Source organism: Podarcis cretensis, assembly GCF_951804945.1.
Source record: "Podarcis cretensis genome assembly, chromosome: 2".
In the NCBI taxonomy this organism is placed as follows: domain Eukaryota; kingdom Metazoa; phylum Chordata; class Lepidosauria; order Squamata; family Lacertidae; genus Podarcis; species Podarcis cretensis.
In genome coordinates, this window is record NC_137171.1 from 54,622,727 (window position 1) to 54,641,951 (window position 19,225).

At 43.0% G+C, this 19,225-nt stretch overlaps 1 protein-coding gene across 4 annotated transcripts in view; it reads right to left on the reverse strand.

Annotated features, from left to right (window-relative positions):
* Positions 1-18,926, reverse strand: part of SH3RF2 (SH3 domain containing ring finger 2) — an 81,124-nt gene extending 62,198 nt beyond the window's left edge. Inside the window, exons 1-3 of one of the 4 annotated variants that reach the window (XM_079967964.1) lie at positions 18,780-18,920; positions 18,239-18,392; positions 17,110-17,616 (exon numbers count right to left, since the gene is read on the reverse strand). In XM_079967964.1, the coding sequence (XP_079824090.1) occupies positions 17,110-17,490 (381 nt within the window). In that variant the 5' untranslated portion in view covers positions 17,491-17,616; positions 18,239-18,392; positions 18,780-18,920. Of the gene's footprint in view, positions 1-17,109; positions 17,617-18,238; positions 18,398-18,779 lie in introns of those variants that run through there. The other 3 variants (XM_079967961.1, XM_079967963.1, XM_079967962.1) reach the window with 3 other exon arrangements.
* Between the last annotated feature and the right edge of the window lie 299 nt (positions 18,927-19,225).

The window sequence follows — 19,225 nt, forward strand, 5'->3', positions numbered from 1 at the left end:
TTTCTGGGTCATATGACCAGCATGACTAAGCCACTTCTGGCGAAACCAGAGCAGTGCACGGAAACACCATTTACCTTCCCACTGGAGCGGTACCTATTTATCTACTTGCACTTTGAAGTGCTTTTGAACTGCTAGGTTGAGAGATAGGGAGCATCAAAAGCTACCACCTGCTACCTTATCATTTTAGCTGGGGATGCCTTTGGTATTCAAAACATGTGCCCTACTTCTGGGCTTCAGTCCCTCTCTTCCCCAAGTATAAGCCAGAGGAGCCTGGTGCATCATCCGCTTGTGCTGGGAACAAGGCTGTTTTGCTTCGCCTGCAACTTGGAGTCATGTGGTCAACCACCTGCAAGTCCAGCTCTTGCTCTTGTTGGTGGTTAATCCCATCAGACAGGTATGTGCATTGCCTTGAAAGGCAAGGTACATTTCACAGAAAGACAATTGACAAGGAAATAATAAAAAATTACCAGTCTCTGCAATCATACGTGGCAGCCATTAACAGTTCTTTGGAAGCCATAGATTGCACTTCCAGGATGAAAGGAGAGGTTGTTATTTACACAGTTTGTGTGATCAGCTTGCAAAACGCCCACATGTCTATTGTGGAGGAATGGTGCCATTTTATGGTAACTTCATTATAATTTCAGTTCTGTTTTTCTGCTTTTTAAGCAATTGAGATAACTTCAGTCTTGTCACCTAGAACAATACTGTCAAAAAGTGAACTTGTCATTTCAATCTTTTCCTATAATTATTTTCTGGGAATTCAAGACAGTTGGAGTTTCTTAACTTTCCTTTCTCCTCTTAGAAAAACTGCAGAGCTTCCCACAAGCAAACGGACCTTTTGCAGGTGTCTTCATGCAGTGCATCAATTATTTTTGGTATTCCTTTGGTTGATTTTAAATTTAAAGTTCATATTGATGATAAGGCTAAGAAGAGGCACAAAGTAGTCAAGCTGATCCCTTTTACTGAGCTTTTTTCAATCAATCTAGGTTTACAGTCAGTCTATGGAGGCCTACAAAGTCAGAGACTCTAACTAAGGGCTGATCCACATTGACCCTTTGCCCTGCTGCTTCCAAGCACAGGTCTGTGCTTTCCTGGTTTGTGTCTGATGACACTTATTATTTTTTCCTCCAGAGATTTACCTATGAAAACATGCTCTTTAAAGCTGAAGCACAACAAATGGCAATTTGGGTTTTGAAGTGGATTGCCATTTGCTCCCATTCAGAGTGGTTTTTCATGGGGAAAGCTCTAGAGCAAGAAGAAGAAGAGGAAGAGGAAGAGGAAGAAGAAGAAGAAGAAGAAGAAGAAGAGCTTGAAAGCATGGACCATGCCTGGAAAGTGCAGAGGAAAGGTACACATGGATAAGCCCTAACTTTTTTTGCATTTGCACATTCAGATATCTCATATAGTCCTCTTAAGGTAGGTGCCTCCTTTTGTCAGGGGCTGGCTGGATGAGGAAGAGTGGTGGGAGCTGCCCGCCCAAGAGCCCCCCAGGGAGGGCACAGAAGATGATGATTTAGATCCCAGATCCTAGTGGTAGAACACTGAATGGATGTAGAAGGGATGGTGGGAGGTGCTAGAAGCAGGGGGTTTGGGTGATCAAGAGGGTCAGGAGAAGAAGGGTCTTCCATGACAGGGTTACAGGCAGAGAGGAGTCAGAGGTTGGCCCTCCTCCTCAGCAGCAGGACCCTCCCAGTCCTGCTGGCTCACCCCCCTGACACCCCAATTGAGGAGAGTCCTGCATGTTGCTGAGCAATGAACCAAACAGGCCCAGAGGAGGAGGAGGAGCTCGTCCCCTCAACGCAGCCTTTGTGTGCTTGGGAAGGATCCAGAGTGAAAGGCTAGAGGGGGAAGGGTGGAGCTAGTGGTCAGTTTAAGCAATGCCTTAGCTGGATTAAAGCAAAGCAGAGGACTCTGCTGTGTTGTTATTTTTTGTTAATAAAGAGCTAATTGTATTCCATGCCTTCCATGTGTGTGCCTGCCCTGTGGTTGATTTGGCGCCTTGACAGCTCCTTGATACCTTGGCTATATAAACATACCGGTAGTCTAAATGGCTAACTTTTGGCCCAGGACCACGGTTACCTGTCCCAATCATCTAGGGGTCACTTCACGCTTGCACACTTCACACACAGACACACAGCCAAGAAGGTAGACTGTGTACCTCAGTGTTATCACCCCCATCTACTCATCATATTATTAATTTGATGGCTGGAGGGGGATTTGCGTTTGATGTATCAGGACACTGAATGTACACAAGGCAATGAATTAATTGGGGATTCACTCCCCAGGGAAGATTTCTTCCTTCTTTCCTGAGAAAGTTTCCTTAAAAAAGAAGAAGCAGCTAACTAGCTTTTACCGGTAACTGATTTTTTACTGAACAGAACATATTTTTAAAAGCTCAATTAGTTGTAACTCTAGGCTGCATAAACTGGAGTGGTTTTCAGGTGGTTCAAACCAAACTGAAAGCTGAAACTTTTAGCTGAGTGCTTTTTTCACCTACCAAACCACCTAACCGTTTTAATCTAGGAAAACTGAAGTACACTGAGATTGTTTTTAAAGGCTAAGTTTCCCCTTAAAACAAAACAATTGAAGCTGACTCTTCCATTAGCTAGATCTGTTTTGTGTGGGTCATTTACTTTTTACCCCTTCACCAAAACTGGAGTTTTGCCTAGTTTACTGCATCCCCTCAAGCTTCCCTGCCAGGGTAGAACAGGGTAGATTTTTGCGGGTTTACCACCATTAGAGTGTGGCTGAAAAAAAAGCTAAATTCCTTTAATTAAAGTAGGACATTTTAGCTCCTCTCGCTTTCTACATTCTGTGGATGAGCAATATTCACCTCAGCTCTTTTGAAGTCATGTACACATCCTTCAGAGTGATTACTCGGCCCATTTCCGTCTACTATCTTCAGTGTGTTGCAGAGTGTGGACAGTACTGTATTTATAATCAGGCATTTTGAAGCATGGGCTTTGTATGAGTACACACTGCTGGGAGCACCTGACTGTGGCTTTCTAAGAGGTGTACTGATGTGGGACTCATTTTTCTCAACAGTGTTGTGTGAAACATCCCTCTTTGGACCAGACTATTATATTGGTGCAATTTACAAGGTAGCACTAAGGTACGTATGAGGAAAAAGCAACAGGAAAAAGCTGAGATTCTCTAGGTGTGGATTCTTCAGCCACTTCCACATGCAGTGCTTATTCTGCACTCCCAATGAACTGCAACACACACAGCCTTGCCTTTCGCAAAACAGCTTATGAGTGGCGAGCTCCATAGCTTGTTGAAAAGAACAATTCAGGAAAAGAAGATATGCAGCAAGAAGAGTTGAGCATGGAAGCAATATACTGTAGATATTCTGTAATCTTTTTGAATTGGCTGCTTTACTTCCCTTGTTTTTATGTTTGCTTTTTGCTGTTTAATGGCATGTCATTACATTTTATCACACATAGCCTGTTGCTGTTAGCCACCGTTTGGTGGAAAGGTGCCATGCAAATTTAACAAACAAACCATTCACTCTTCTTGGAGGGAGGTAATTTTATTCCTTTACATTTCTTCTTCAGCACTGGTCATCAAGCTAAAAAATGCCTTGGTCCCTCTATCTTGCATTAGACATCAGATCTGGAGAATAGCTTCATTTTAGTTGTGCAATTACCTGCTAAGACAGAGAATCTATAAAACAGGAAAATGTTTGCCTCATGGCAGCCACTGCCAGCAGTGTCATTGGTCAATCATGAATATGATTATGATTGATTAAACATCTATACCACCCTTCATTTGAGGATCACAGGGCGCTTCACAATATAAAAATGCATAACATAGTAACAAACATAAACATTACCCACCCCCTGCATATACACACCTGCTAATTTTCTCCCATTTCTTTCTGTTTGAGTCATTTCCTTGGTTACAAATTAACTAAAAACATTTCTTTCTCTCTCTCTTTGCACTTCTGCAGCCTGCTCTGGCCTCTTTTTCCTGTTTTCCTAAGTTTCCAAGTGCAGACCCTGCAGTGTCCCTATTTTCCAGGGACAGTCCCAGTTTTACAGAAGCCCTTCTGGTTTCTGATTTGATCCCAGAATGTCCCATTTTTCCTTCGGATGTTCATCAGAGAAACACTGGAGGGTATGCAGTTATGCGACCCCAGAGCCAAAAAGATAAGTAAATATACAACCTTTAAAAGACATCTGAAGGCAGCCCTGCATAGGGAAGTTTTTTAATGTTTAATGTTTAATTGTGTTTTTTAATATGTTGGAAGCTGCCAAGAATGGCTGAGGCAACCCAATCAGATAGGCCAGATATAAATAATAAAGTGATGATGATGATGGAGGAATAGGACGTCCCTATTGTCATTGGGGGACGCAGGTGGCGCTGTGGGTTAAAGCCTCAGCGCCTAGGACTTGCCGATCGAAAGGTCGGCGGTTCGAATCCCTGCGGCGGGGTGCGCTCCTGCTGCTCAGTCAACCTAGCAGTTCGAAAGCACCTCTGGGTGCAAGTAGATAAATAGGGACCGCTTACCAGCGGGAAGGTAAACGGCATTTCCGTGTGCGACTCTGGCTCGCCAGAGCAGCGATGTCACGCTGGCCACGTGACCCGGAAGTGTCTCCGGACAGCGCTGGCCCCTGGCCTCTTAAGTGAGATGGGCGCACAACCCCAGAGTCTGTCAAGACTGGCCCGTATGGGCAGGGGTACCTTTACCTTTATTGTCATTGGAGAAATGTTGGAGGGTATATAAGTGTCAACTCACACAATCAATTGAGGGCCCCTTCAGTCTGGTGCTGTTTTGTGGGCGTGCCCTGAAGCATGTCATTGACATAATAATAGCGCATTAGTGGTGGATTTATACTGAAGAAAAAGAAGAAGAGTAGTTTGGATTTGATACCCCGCCTTTCACTCCCCTTCAGGAGTCTCAAAGCGGCTAACATTCTCCTTTCCCTTCCTCCCCCACAACAAACACTCTGTGAGGTGAGTGGGGCTGAGAGACTTCAGAGAAGTGTGACTGGCCCAAGGTCACCCAGCAGCTGCATGTGGAGGAACGGAGGCGCGAACCCGGTTCCCCAGATTACGAGACTACCGCTCTTAACCACTACACCACACTGGCTCTACTGGACCATCAACATGTAATTCTGCTTTATTAATTATTCTGTGGTGCTTCCTTAATAATATTGCGTCTTCAACTACAGCACAGCAAAAGCAGGACAAAAATAAAATAAACCAGAACAGTTGTGGTATAACGAATTACAGGATTTCAGCAGGAAGTTATAGAACATGCACTGTCTGGATACAAACCAAAAGGACCACCCTGAAACTTTTCCAGGTGCAAACAGTAGTGGAAACAGTATTGCCCAGATGCCATCAGGAGTAGAAATAAGCATGAATGCATAATTAAAAGGATGCCAGGGGTGCTCTCAGTGTGGTGCATTCTCATGTGTTAGATGCTGCTTCTGCGCAGCTAGCCAATTGTATTTCTTATGCGGAAGAGGCACACTTACTTTGTTTGTAGGTTGTCTGACACAAAATGTTAAGATATGCTCATGGAAGTAGGGGTGTAGTGTTAGGGGCTACCCACCAAAACATGTGACAAACCACCCGCCAAAAATATGCCCTAAAGAGCTGCTTTATTAGCAGTGACTATGGATGTAAGTAATAATAGTAATAGAAATAATAATAATAATAATAATCTTATTTATACCCCACCCATAAAATTTATATCCTACGCATTAAAAAATGTAAAACGTTAGACATTAAAAATTGGAAGAGAAAGCCCAGATTAAATGGAAGAAGGAGATAATGGAGATGGAGAAGAAGAAACAACATTGGCTGGCATTTTGAAGATGATGATTTCATGTAAATGGTATGAAAAATGTTTGTGAATGAACAGCAGTTGTTGGATGAACAGTTTATCCTACAGTAAACCCACCGCATGGAAGCATCCCCTGAGCTAAAACTTAGCATCAGATGATGCCTTCCAAATGGTTTGCCTCAGCACACTACTTTTTCAGTCCTCAGGTTGTCAAGCTTTTCACATTTCAGTAAATTGCTTCCTAATTATAGTACACAGCAGCGACATGCTAAAACGGGTTGCAGAGGGAATGGAAAGTAAACAGTGTTAGGATGCACTTTGACACGATGCAAATCACACAGTGTTGATTCTGAAGCTGAGGAAAAAAACACTTGGCAAGTTATGTGCCGTTCTTTTCACTGATACTTCTTGGCAAAAGAAAAACAAAAAAGTGTGTGTGTGGGGGGGGGGGTGTCCTTTCCCACCAGTCTTTTGCAATGCCGGGAAGTTCATAATGGTCAAAATGGCTCTTATCTTGACAACCTGTCTAACCATATCCAAAGCAACCATGAGGAAGATGCAATAGATTCCTGGCTCTAGTCTTGCTCATGTTACACTGAATGTGCAGGGAAGGAAGGAAAGGGTTGGGGAGCTGGATTCACACCTATTGGATTCACATGTACAATTGTATAGGGGTAGATTATGTAAGTGCAATCATGAACGTGGCCTTTTGCACAGAAATCCTACACGTGTACAACTTGCACCTATGCGGGCACTATTCAGATGTTCTGCTCAACATGCAGAGGTCTGGCATCCGATCTTGCTGTCCTCTCAACACACATTTTCTGTACCCTCCAATGTTGCACAAACAGAGCTATTAGTCTTATAATCAAACAGACTAAGGAAGGGGAGGAGAAATAACTTACTCTCCTGAGCAAAGTGATATGGAGGGGAGGGGGAAGTAACCCTTTCTTCCCCACTGCTTCTATTCTCTGTATGTTGCCTCAAATAGATCACTCAAAAGTAGTAGATAAGAGACTAGTTTATTCCTGCATTTTATCCTTCAGACGGCACCGCATCGTCCTCAGGCATGATGATAATATTATTATTTGACCACAGCAGAAACTGAATATTGGAGGTTTAGTGCAGCAAGGTGCTGTGGTAGAAACTTTAATACAATCAGGATTGCTGTGGGTGGTGGGTGGGGAGACATTAGCAGTGGCATTAAGTAGCAGGTTTAGAGAAGGAAGGGAGCAGTTATCTGGCAAGTTTCACAAGGTCAGAGTGAGGGTTCTGGACAGATGTTGCCTTTGTAGCCTTATATAGATTGATATCTATATTGCGAGTTAGCAGTTAGTTTTTCTGGAAGGTCCCTTTCATGATGCGTTGGGCTGTGCAAAGCCCAGCTTCTCAAAGCATCCTGCTGCTAGAATACTCCATACGCCTCTTTCCTCTGCGGCATGTTGAGGTGGAAAAAGGCTCAATCACCAAACGATGGCTGGGTAACTAGAATCAAGCAACCCTAATCACAAACACATGCCTTCTCCTCCCCCTTCTGCCTCAGACTTCCCCATGTTAGTGATAACTATGGTTTATTGTGACATCCCTGGTTTCTATAATCAGGGGGTGAATTGAAGGCCCAAAGAGTAGAAAATAACTCATTCCTTCATGCTTAGAGATTCGATAGTCTAAACCAGGATTGGTGATCCTGGTGCCCTCTGGGTGTAACCAGACTACAACCTCCATCACCCTAGATTATTGCCCATGCTGGCTGGGGCTTCTGGGAGTTGGAGTCCAACAACATCTAGAGGGCCACAGGTTCTCCATCTTGACTATGTGATCCTCCTACTATGCACCACTGTCTACTACTATAAAAACAACAAAGAAACACTGGCACCTTAAAATGACATCTTAAATCTATTTTGGTAAGCCACCTGTAAGGTGCATAGGAATCTAATAAATAAACAAGTACAGAGCTATCAAAAGTCTAAATTAACTTTTGCCAACCTGGTGCCCTCCAGATGTTTTGGATTAATCTTCCCACCAGCCTCAGTCAACATGATTGTGCTGGCTGGGGTGTGTGAAAATTGTAGCGTGGCTCTCAGACTGTACGTGGCACATCAGGTACTTGAAACGTCCCCTTGTTTTTATGGCTGCAGTAAGAAAGGCCATGGGAACTGGAAGTTGACCGAGCATCTGGGAGGCTACAATGCATGCATTACAGGCATACCATGCATAGCTTGGGAGCTGTACGTTGAACAGTCTCTCTCACGTCAATAATAGCAGGTTGTCCTTTCTAGCAGTGAAGGCTAGTTTTGGAGGCTAATTTTGGAAGAACAAGTTAGGCAAATCCCACCTGTGCCTTCAAAAGAGGGAAAAAAGGATGTCTTTGAAAGATAAAAAAATATTGCAGCGTATATATTCAGGGGTTTGTGAGAAGGTGGCAACGTTGGAGTTGAATGTATTTTTATCTCAGCAGATGATTTATGTGTCTCATCAGTAGCATGGGAAGGGTATTATTCTGCTCACACAGGGAAGGTTGCATGCCAGGAAGGCCCTCGCAGCAGAAGACTTCCAAAGAAACGTTTTTATATCTAGGTGAACCATTAGCATCTCATTGAGACAGCAATGGGATTTATCTTTTGGACTGGCCCAGTTTGATCCAATGTTAATTGACCTAGATCACGTTCATAACAACCCCAACAGCTCTTTGTAATTAATGGGCAAGATCCTTGGCTGGGTGAAGGAAAACAAAAGGGATTGAACCCTGCTACATCCACGGAGGCAGTTCTTGTGCAGGAAGCCTCATCCAGCAGCATCTCTCTCTTTGTGTCATTAGCTTCGTGTCAGTGCTGGATTTCCTCTTTCTCCTTTCCTTTGATTCAAGGCTGGTTCTTCCTTCGTACGTTAGTGTATATATTTCACATGGAGTGAATGGATTTAATGGGTCTAAAGCACCATCTTTTAAATTATTTAAGCTCCCTTGTGTTCTGCTCTTTCCAAACCCTTTGTTCATCTTGGCTAGATAAAGTGAGTTCCCTGCAATTTACTTGTGTTTAGGAGGAAAGGCTTTCTTTTTTAGAAGACTTTTAAAAAGCAAAGTCTTGTTTCTCTGCCTAGGCATTAAAGATCTAAAGAAACTTTTCGATTCTTTTTGGTAACAGTCGATGATTGCCCCAATTTTTGTGTATGCCAGAATTCCTCCTGCTCTCATGACTGAGCAGCGCACTGTACATTATTAAAGAGTCTCTGTCTCCCATTTAGAGATGGCTGAACATCCAGGATGGGAGTGCACTGATCAAAGCAGCGCATCAAAACAGAGAACTTTCAGAAAAGTCTGAATATTTTTCAGATGACACTGCATATCCGAATGAAAAAGTTGCAATGTTATTGTCTGTGGAAGGAAAATTCCCAGTTCTTTTCTCCCTTTCCATCACAATCATTTATGCTATACAGTTCTCTGTGTTCATAGCACCTCACATACATGATCTCAATAATTTTACGTCAGCTGTCTAAGGCTGGTCAATATTGTCACTGCTGTACTGCAGTGCAAATACATGGCAGCAGCTGGGTCTGAGAAACAGTAGCTTTCAATATGCCACTTACCATACATATCTACTCTGAAGTAAGTCCCATTGGATTCAGTGGGGCATAGTCCCAGGGTTAGTAAATGGGCATAGGATTGCAGTTTTACTGAGACCATAACTTAGGTGAGATTTGAACCACACACTTTCTGGCTCATGCTCTTAACCTCTGTACTAGCTCCAATATATTTCTCAGAAATGATTGAGGGGCCTTAGATGGCACGACTGCATTATTATCCATCCTCTGCTGCTGTTAACCTCCCAAAGCTGGCAGTGTGACCCTATAGCCTTTCTGAAAGTGTGTTTTCTGTTTTTGATACCTAGCATCATTGTTACGAATGGTCATTATCTTAGCAAGTTTTGCCTATAGAATGAGGAGTGTCTTGGAACTGCATGACATTATATTCCTTCAAGTCTAGGCAAGTATTAGTGGTGTAGTGGAAGGGGGAATAAAGAGAGGACAGCTTGGGGACTTTTTCCAGGTCAGGAGTGATGATTTAATCTGCTGCTGCACTGGGTGATGGAAGGACCATCCTTTCTCTAGGATGTGAATGAGGTGAGAAGGAGACTTTCTAGCTTGTGACAGATTAGCATAGAAGCAGTCAGAGGATGAGAAAAATGATCAAGCAGGGAATGGATACTTCTTTACTTTTCTTTAATAGGGTTCCTGCTTCAGTCAAGCAGTTTAAGCAGCAACACTTCTGCTTTCTTATTAAAAGCTAAAGGCTGCATTACAGGTGGCTTAAAAATCGTCTGTTGAATCTCAATGTGTTTTACAAGTTGAAACTGATGCAGTCAGAAGTAAGCACCCACTGAGTTCGAAGGGGCTTGCTCCCGGGTTCACCAGCTATGGATAGGATTGCAGCCATACTGATCCTAATAAATTAGGTATGGCGCAATATAGCACTGCTCTTTGGTGTGCATGTGTTTATGAGTGTGCGAATATATATGTGTGGATCTCAATTGTGGCTTTGTGTGTAAATCTGTATGCATCACATGTGTTTCAGTTTGAGCACAAGTCTTTAGGAGAGCCTAGTGCTGTTGGTTAAAGCCTCAGCGCCTAGGACTTGCCGATCGAAAGGTCGGCGGTTCGAATCCCTGCGGCGGGGTGCGCTCCCGCTGCTCGGTCCCAGCGCCTGCCAACCTAGCAGTTCGAAAGCACCTCCGGGTGCAAGTAGATAAATAGGGACCGCTTACCAGCGGGAAGGTAAACGGCGTTTCCATGTGCGGCTCTGGCTCGCCAGAGCAGCGATGTCACGCTGGCCACGTGACCCGGAAGTGTCTCCAGACAGCGCTGGCCCCTGGCCTCTTAAGTGAGATGGGCGCACAACCCCAGAGTCTGTCAAGACTGGCCCGTACGGGCAGGGGTACCTTTACCTTTACCTTTAGCATGCTGTTTTGTTTACAAAAATAAACTAAAACTTGAATGACTTTAAGAGAATTGAAGAAACTAATATTTCCTGGGAGCTTAGCTGCCAATCAAGCATAGCAATGCTGAGAAAGTCCTAACCATGGGGTTCATTTTAAGTACTGTTTATGTTTTTCTAAACATGGCAATTGGGGATGATGTGATGATAAGTTCCAGAACTTCAAAAGTCACCACTACTGTAAATACTGGACAATTTACATTTCTTTTGGTGTCCAAGAACCCCTATCCCACCTTAATCATTGCATTAATTAATTAATTACATTAATTAACAAAACAGCATCTGACATGTCAGTATTTTTACTGTTTTAAAGCAGTTTCTCAAATTAGTGTCAATTTTTCAGCAGGCTTTTGGAACGTTTCCATAGTGTGTTTTCCCCTATGGGATGAAGTCAGCACATGAAGTCAACTTTAATTTTTGTTTACTGAAGAGGCATTTAAAATGAAGCAGTAGAAATGGAGGCAACAGGAACAGCAGTGGTCCAACAAGACAAGGCAGAATAGTGAGATAAATTGCCCTCAAATACTGAGAAAATACATAATGTGACCTCTGACAAGCATTTGAGAATCACATTCTGGGAAGGAAGTCTCAAAGATTTTTGACAGGGTCCAAATATTTTTGTTAACCTAAACTTTCAAGAAAAAGTCAGGTCACGGAAATTGCACAAAAATAAAGATGAATTAATATTTTATATAGTCCACAATTAATTCTTCTTATGTATCTGTAGTATGCAAGAACATCTTCCTTCACCACCCTCCTTTAAGGCTAAACCAATATGATTCTCAGATTTCTTTGTGTGAACCATTTGAGGAGTGCCAAAAATTTATTTTCTGCTTGAAAGTTTTTTAGCATTCTTTTTTTTTGTAAAAAAGGGGGGCTTTCCATTCATTTATACTGCTTTCAATTGCTCTCGTTCTCAACTGCATTCACTTGCCTCATGTCATGTAACCATATATGATTGACTACCTCCTATTATGACATCATCTCATTTATTATATGATCTGTCATTGGCTGGGATGATCTATGTGGCTAATTCAGGAAAAAGAAAGAAACAGCAGTTAGGGGGAAAGATGATGAATCTTTGCTGTAGCCAGAAAGAAAATAGTTGCTATTGCTGATCAAAAAGTAAAAATAGTATTTGGTGCAGCACTCTTATTTTTAGGTTTCACAGACCCAACTTTTCGCTCTTCCCGATCCTTGCAAAATAGATCTTTGCAGAATGGAGAGCACATCTCTTGAATTCTCTACTGGGCAGGGTGCAAACTACTTAACATGCATATGCTAGTACTTAAACTGCTTTCGTTTCATTTTATTTCAGTAAGCCTAAGTGGCATAGCTGTCAAGTGTCCCTTATTTGAAGGGACAGTCCCTTATTCCAGCGCCATGTCCCACTGCTGTCCCTTATTGATGGATGTCCCTTAAATGTCCCTTAAATGATGTCCCTTAAATTTCAAAGGAAGCAGCTCCTCTCCCTCCCTTCCTGCCGGCCAGGGAGGAGGGAGGCTCCAACGGTGTTGCTTGCCTGTGTTGCTCACCCAATAAGGAGTCTAAGAACGACTGGGGGGTGGAGCTTGCATGCCTTGTGTGTGGCTAGTTAATGCAAGCTGAGGGGTTTTTTGAATGCTGGATACCATTTTGTTGCATGTGCTGCTGCAAACTTTGCAGTGCAAAGCCAAGCCGGGGAGCCATCTTAAGTTGAGGCTGCATAGGCCTTGTGGTGCATGTGATTCAGATTCTATTCAGTTGAACCTCTGGTTACAAAGTTGGCTGGACAGTGTTCTCGAAGCTACCCAGCATGAGTTTGACCAGACTGCAGGAGGACAGGAAGACTGGAGTGCCTGGAACAGGTGAGGCCGCAGGTCCCTTATTTTGGCTCCTGGTCCCTTATTTTCAAGGCTGCTGGTCCCTTATTTTCAAATCTGTAAGTTGACAGCTATGCTAAGTGGGCATAAGTGGTGGTATGGTACAGAGAGTACTTTATGTCCCATAGTGAAGAATCAGACGCTTCTGCAGCCTTAGTGGTTCCTTGAGGCTTTTGAAAGTGTTCCGATCTGAACAGTATGTTCAATCAAAATAAAACAAGATTGACTTTAACTGTCTCCAGGGAGCTGCCTTCTGAGAATCAGGAAGGTGTGAATTGAATGTCTGCCAACATTGTCTCGTTCACTTTCACCCTATTGCCAAACCTGTGAAGAGGTCAATTTCCCTGGTGTGACTCTGTGCAAAACTGTTTCTCGCAGATATGGCCTGTAAGTGAACAGCGTGCTGAGATCCAGGAAGCATAATATTTTACTGTGCACAGGAATGTGTTGAGTCTGTATACAATGCCAAACGATGGCTGTAAGAAATATCACTTGGAATGGCAGAAGCTGTGCTTGGCATGGGTGGGGCTGCAGGTTTAGAGCCAGGCAAGGGTGAAAAAACAAGGGGGCAAAGTTTAACAGAGGGTGCTTTAAGAGTTCTTTAGAAGCCACATATGCAAATATGCACCAAGAGGAAATACTCAACATATGTAGGAGAGTGAGATCTCCTTGGGAGGAGGTCATGGTTTTTCATGAGCTCTTACAACTATACCCTATAACCTTTTAAAAAATGTGGCTCTTTTTTGGGGGTGTTATTGGGTTATAGTTTTTCTTTTATATATTTTCTTTATATATTTTCTTTTATATATTGTGATCTTTTCTGTGAACAGCCCTGAGACTTCCGGGCAGTATATAAATTCAATAATTAATTTAATAATAATAATAATAATAATAATAATAATAATAATAATACAACTTCTTGTTGAGAAACATTAGCACGGGACCATTGTAACATATACTTAGAATGCAGACATGAAATGAGAAATCAATACACTTCACGTTATTACTTTCTTATTATAGGGACTTTTGGGAAAAAAATGATAATCCCTTTGTTATCTAGTCATTTCAAGACAAGGTCATTTTTCAAAGCCCTGTGAGATTGGGAGGGAAATTATTGCAGCGGTTCTGACAAGCATAAGAAACTAAAATCACCCTAGGGAGCACTGGCGAACACCTTGCAAGGCTCCTTTTGACACTATAGAGAACAACATTGATGGCTGTAATTATTTTTGATGTCATTTAAAATCAACTGAAAAGGTCTGGCTGACTTGAAAGGGTATTTTGAAATGTCTTAATATACGGAGAGCACTCTTCATTATCCGAATGCCTCATCAGATAATCCAAACATTTGGAAGTTGTTCACACAGAGTTATTATGGGAGAGGACACATTGTGGATTAGATAACTGTAATTTTTGGATTAGTGGCAGCCATATGGCAACGTGACTGGTGATAAGCCCTGGTCCTGAGCGAACACCAGAGGGTGAGGCAAATCCCTGGGCACCCACTCCTAATAGCTGATCTGCAGGCAGTGAAGTCAGTCTGGATTTTCCTCCGCTCTGATGTTAAAACCCTAGAACTTCCCACTCAGTTACCTAAAGGAATGCTGCTCCTGCTTATGCCCGTTGGCCCTCGCATTACAGGAAGAAATGCTGCTCAGAACTACTCCTCTTATTCTGACATGTTCCTCCATCCTTCCATAGGCCCAGCATGGGATCCACAGAACACCATAAAGGGAACCAATGGCTATAGCTATAAAGCAAATCAGTACCACAATCTCCTCCTCCTCCTCCTCCTCTTTCTCCTTTGTGCATCTACTTGCTGGAAGCAATTACACGAACAGACCTGTCAACTCCACCAAACATTACACTGCAGTCTGCTGGCTCATGCTCCCTACCTTGCAATTTCTAATGGTTTCTATCCCAGGCATGAAGCTATCCACAGTGCCATTTAGCATAAAAAATAATTTTGCAACATGCTTTTCAATGGTTGTGTTCTCTCTTTCCCCCTTCCACTATTTGAAGCAACTGCTACGCATCTCTCTAACTCACAAGACTAGTTCTCAGAGCTTTTTCTTTAGATCAACACATTAAAGTCAGCCTTTGGAGACTGGGATTGAAAACTGGGCCACTTTTTAATATCCCTTGTACTGTATGTGTGCACATGTTTAATATCCTGCAACCTTCATTCAGTCTTGGTTCTCTGTACCATTTGTATATACAGTGGTACCTCAGGTTATATACGCTTCAGGTTACATACGCTTCAGGTTACAGACTTCGCTAACCCAGAAATAGTGCCTCGGGTTAAGAACTTTGCTTCAGGATGAGAACAGAATTTGTGCTCCGGCGGCGCGGCAGCAGCAGGAGGCCCCATTAGCTAAAGTGGTGCTTCAGGTTAAGAACAGTTTCAGGTTAAGAACAGATCTCTGGAACAAATTAAGTACTTAACCTGAGGTACCACTGTATAGACATTTCTTGTTGCTCAGACGTTACATGGCCATTAAGTCTTGAAGGCCACGGCGGGTCTATTGAACCATGCACTGCTGGCAAATGTTTGCAAGGCTGCTGCATCCTGACTTGAATCTAGTAACCTGAAAGCTGTTTTGAAGATTTCATCATCCAGATTCAGAACAGCTAAAGCATGTCAGCATCCAAACACTAGACACTAGAAATTAGATGCTGACATTCTTGAACTGTTCTAAATATTTGTATGTTAGAATGAAACCACAATGTAGGTGGCCGGGCTTGCTGAACGGCATTTCCTTCGCCTTTGTTAAGAGTACAGCCTTCCAAACACTGTCATGTTTATTGCAACGGGCTTGTGAAGGAGCACCATGTGGGCAATTCCACCCTTGATGAAGAAAGTAGAATTACACAATGAATTTTGCAGGTGCCTTTGCAATGTGAATGTGACAAGAAGGGTGAAGCTGGCCTGGTAACTATCCAGCAAGCGATGATTGATCTAGGTTACAGATAATACCAAGTTTGACAGGTATGGCGCTCACCCATTTTGACTTGTTCTGATTGCTTATCTGGACTACTGCCCTAATGAATTAAAATGATGCCACCCAGAATCAAAAGATAATAAGATAGCTGAACATAATTTTTTTTCTGGGTTACGACAACAAAAACCCCACCAGTGTGACATAGTGATAAGAATGTTAGACTAGAACCAGGGAGACCAGGATTCAGCCATATGAATCTCACTGGGTGACCTTCGACCAGCAATTATCTCTCCATCTGTGTATCCACCATGCATTTAAAAAACATTTAAAGCATATTCCCCTACCCCAAGAATCCTGGGAACTGTAGGTTGTTAAGGGTGTGGGTAATTGTAGCTCTGTGAAAGGTAAACTTTAGTTCCCAGGATTTTTGGGGGGTGCTTTAAAAGTTTGGTGCATATGCAACCCCAGCCTGTCCTATCTCCCAGGGTTGTTGTGGGGATAAAATGGAGCAGGGAGACCTATAGGCATTGCTTTGAGCTCCATGGAGGAAAGAAAGGATAGAAATGTAGCAAAACCAGCAACAACCCATTGAGAGTTCCTTCGCATGCATTTCCCTTAAGTATTACTTTAAATGACCGCTGATAAAGGGGAACTATAGTAGGGTTGTTTGAGATACATATTACTCCCAAGGAGTATAGTTACATAACGGCTAACCAGCTGCAGAAACTCCCTGAAAAAGTGATCTCCAAGCAAAACTGTTGAAGAAGCATTCACAGCCATACGTATATGATTCTCACAGTCTGCCAAGCACCCAAATCCAAACACTTTGTGCCTTCACATAATTGTGAAATCAAACATGGGAGGAGGGGAGGAATCACACAATGAGCTTTTCGTGAAGGCACTTGAGGATAGAAGAACTGGTGCGACAGGCAGGAGGAAGAAGAAACTAAAAACTAGGGCACAGCTGACCTACTTTTTACCCATACTCAGACCCAGTCACACATCTAGTTAGAAGTTCTAGTAACTCGATTCTTAGTCTTATTATAGATATATATATTTCCTACTCAGGTTGTACTGGCACAGGACAAAGCATTCCTTCAGGTTTTTATTTAAAAAGGTCAGTGAAAATCAACCCTTTCTCAGTCCTCGACAGGTGTGAAAGTAGTTTGGCTCTGCCAAATGTATAAATCGTCTGTTCCCTGGTTTAATCTTGGATTGGAAATAGAAGTACAGCAATGTCACCTGAAAAGTCTCAGCACAATTTTGAGCTCTGCTGGAGATGGCAATCCCCTAAAAGCCTAGTAGCCGGATTTGTCACATGAAATGGTTCCAGCTGGAATAAGTTTAAACTTAAAAGGGAGTTGCAACATAAATCCAGTTGAGATAGCTGGGTTGTTGGGGAAGAAAGCACCCAACTCTATACACAAACTGAATACATTCGACCCTTTGAAATGAAATGTGGCCTACAAAAGTGTGTCCTGCTTGATAAAGTTAGCGGTAAAATAAATGGACCCTCCTTACCCCTTCCATAGGGATCCTGGGACTGGCAGTCAGCCTGTATTGATTGAGTTGCACAGCTCTTGGCTCTTCCTGGAATCGCCTGATGGAGGCAGGAGAGGAGAGGACCCCAGATCTTTGCAGTGAGCCAAACTTCATCCTATTGGGTCCAAATCTGATTCCATCCAACAAGCGGATCAAAAGCAAGTTGGCTGGAAGCTCCTCAATGCTGCAGAGGACCAGGGCTCGGCATTCCGGGCACCGAAGCTCCTTGTGTGACTTCAAGATCCTCTGGAGGCAAGGCTTGCAGAAGGTGTGCTGGCAGGGGAGTACTTTGGCCGAGACGTCCAGCTTCTCCAGGCACACTGGGCATTCTAGCATGTCAAAGAAGGCCGAATCATCCATACTCTTTCTCCCCCCTTTTCACCGAATTTCAAAGCAGAGCCGGAAAACTCCACATGATGTTTGCCGTGACCAAATACGTTGCTCAGGAAGGACTCTTGCAATTGTTAGAATGCGAAAATCGCCATCCTGTCAGGAGAAAACAACAGAGAGGGAGAGACCAATTGCAGCACCTGACTACTTTGGTATTATGAAATGCATGCCACCTACAAGTCGAAGCAAAGCCTCATGAGCTGATTTGTATGGTGTGTCCCAACCCCCCAAAACAAAGAAAGGTTGGCATTAGTCATTTGTGAATATAAGTACCAGTAAGCAGAATCATACCCATTGGCTGCTGTGTGGCAGGAAGGAGGCAGCTGCATCTCACACACTGGCACAGGTGATTATAAAAATAAAAATTAGAGGACCCCATAAATTCCACTCAAAGTGAGATGTTGACACCAGGGCATCATGTTCCTATTCAGATGTATTGCCGAGGGATCAGCCCATCTTAAAAATGGCATGCAAAGAATAACTGTGAAAGCAGTAAAAATGATCACTCCAGAGAAAAGCCAGAAGGTGTTCTGGTAAAACACATGGCTGAACACATTCCTGCCTCCACTCCCCTTTTCTAAACAGGCCAACACTGAACAGGCATCACTCTGTTGGCCCACCCACAGTGCTTCACTCTCTCTCAAAAAGGCATCTCTCTTCATTCTCTAGATTTTCTCATCTGCAAGTCACTTTGACGGCAATCATTACTTTGGCATACCTGGGAGTAAAAGAGCCTCGCTTGACTTGAGGAGACTGGCAGTTTTTGTCTCTTGCCTCTTCTTAGCTGACTTAATCATCCAAAGCCAGCCTGAGAAATCAGTATTCCTCCCACAGCAGAAAAAGTGACTCAACCTGTTTGGCACCTTTCACAACTGTACACGGAGCTGAAGTGAAGCAGATTAGGTAAATTCCAGATTCAAGTCCTGGCCTGCAAAAACCAGCACCGACCCATATCACACAGAGGAGTAGGGGTGTGTGTGTGTGTGTGTGTGTGGCTGAATAAAGACAGATCTAATGTTGCTAAGTTCTCTCTCCACCCCCTTCCTTAGAAAGAAATCCCCCCCCCCACAACTCAGCGTTAGACAGTTCAAATCATTATCCACTGAACAAGTTTCACCCTGATGATGAAGAAGGGTCATAAGCTTTGGGAGTTAAAACCTTCTTCCAGAATGCTTCTCCTCTCTGAAGAAGGAAGCTGTGGAAAAAGAAAAAAGAAAAGAAACTGGAGCAAGATACTAATTTCTGCAAGTGCTACTGACCTTGTGTTCATGACCCTCTTTAAAATGAGCTCAGCTCGTGAAATAACAGCTTCTGATCTGGCTCTTTCCCTTTCTTTCACTCCCCAAATTGCAGCCGCGTAGAAAACTTTAACTAGGTGCATTACTCACTTAGCTCAACTTAACACGTGCTGCCTTGTTAACTCGTAGGTTGCCAAGCTGATCCTCCTACACATATTTCAGGCAAGGGGGAATGGCTAAGTCTGATTCTGAACCAGGAGTGGGGCTGGTGTGTGTGTGTATGTATGTGTGTGTATATATATATATATATATATATATATATATATATGGGCTTGATGTGAGCTATTCTGGCTCTGTATCACTGTAACATAGATCAGTAACTGGGCTCAACTATTTTATTAACATTTTTTTAAAAAAGCATTTTATGAAGCTTATCCTGTTTTAGGAACAGAGGAGGAGGAGTGTAA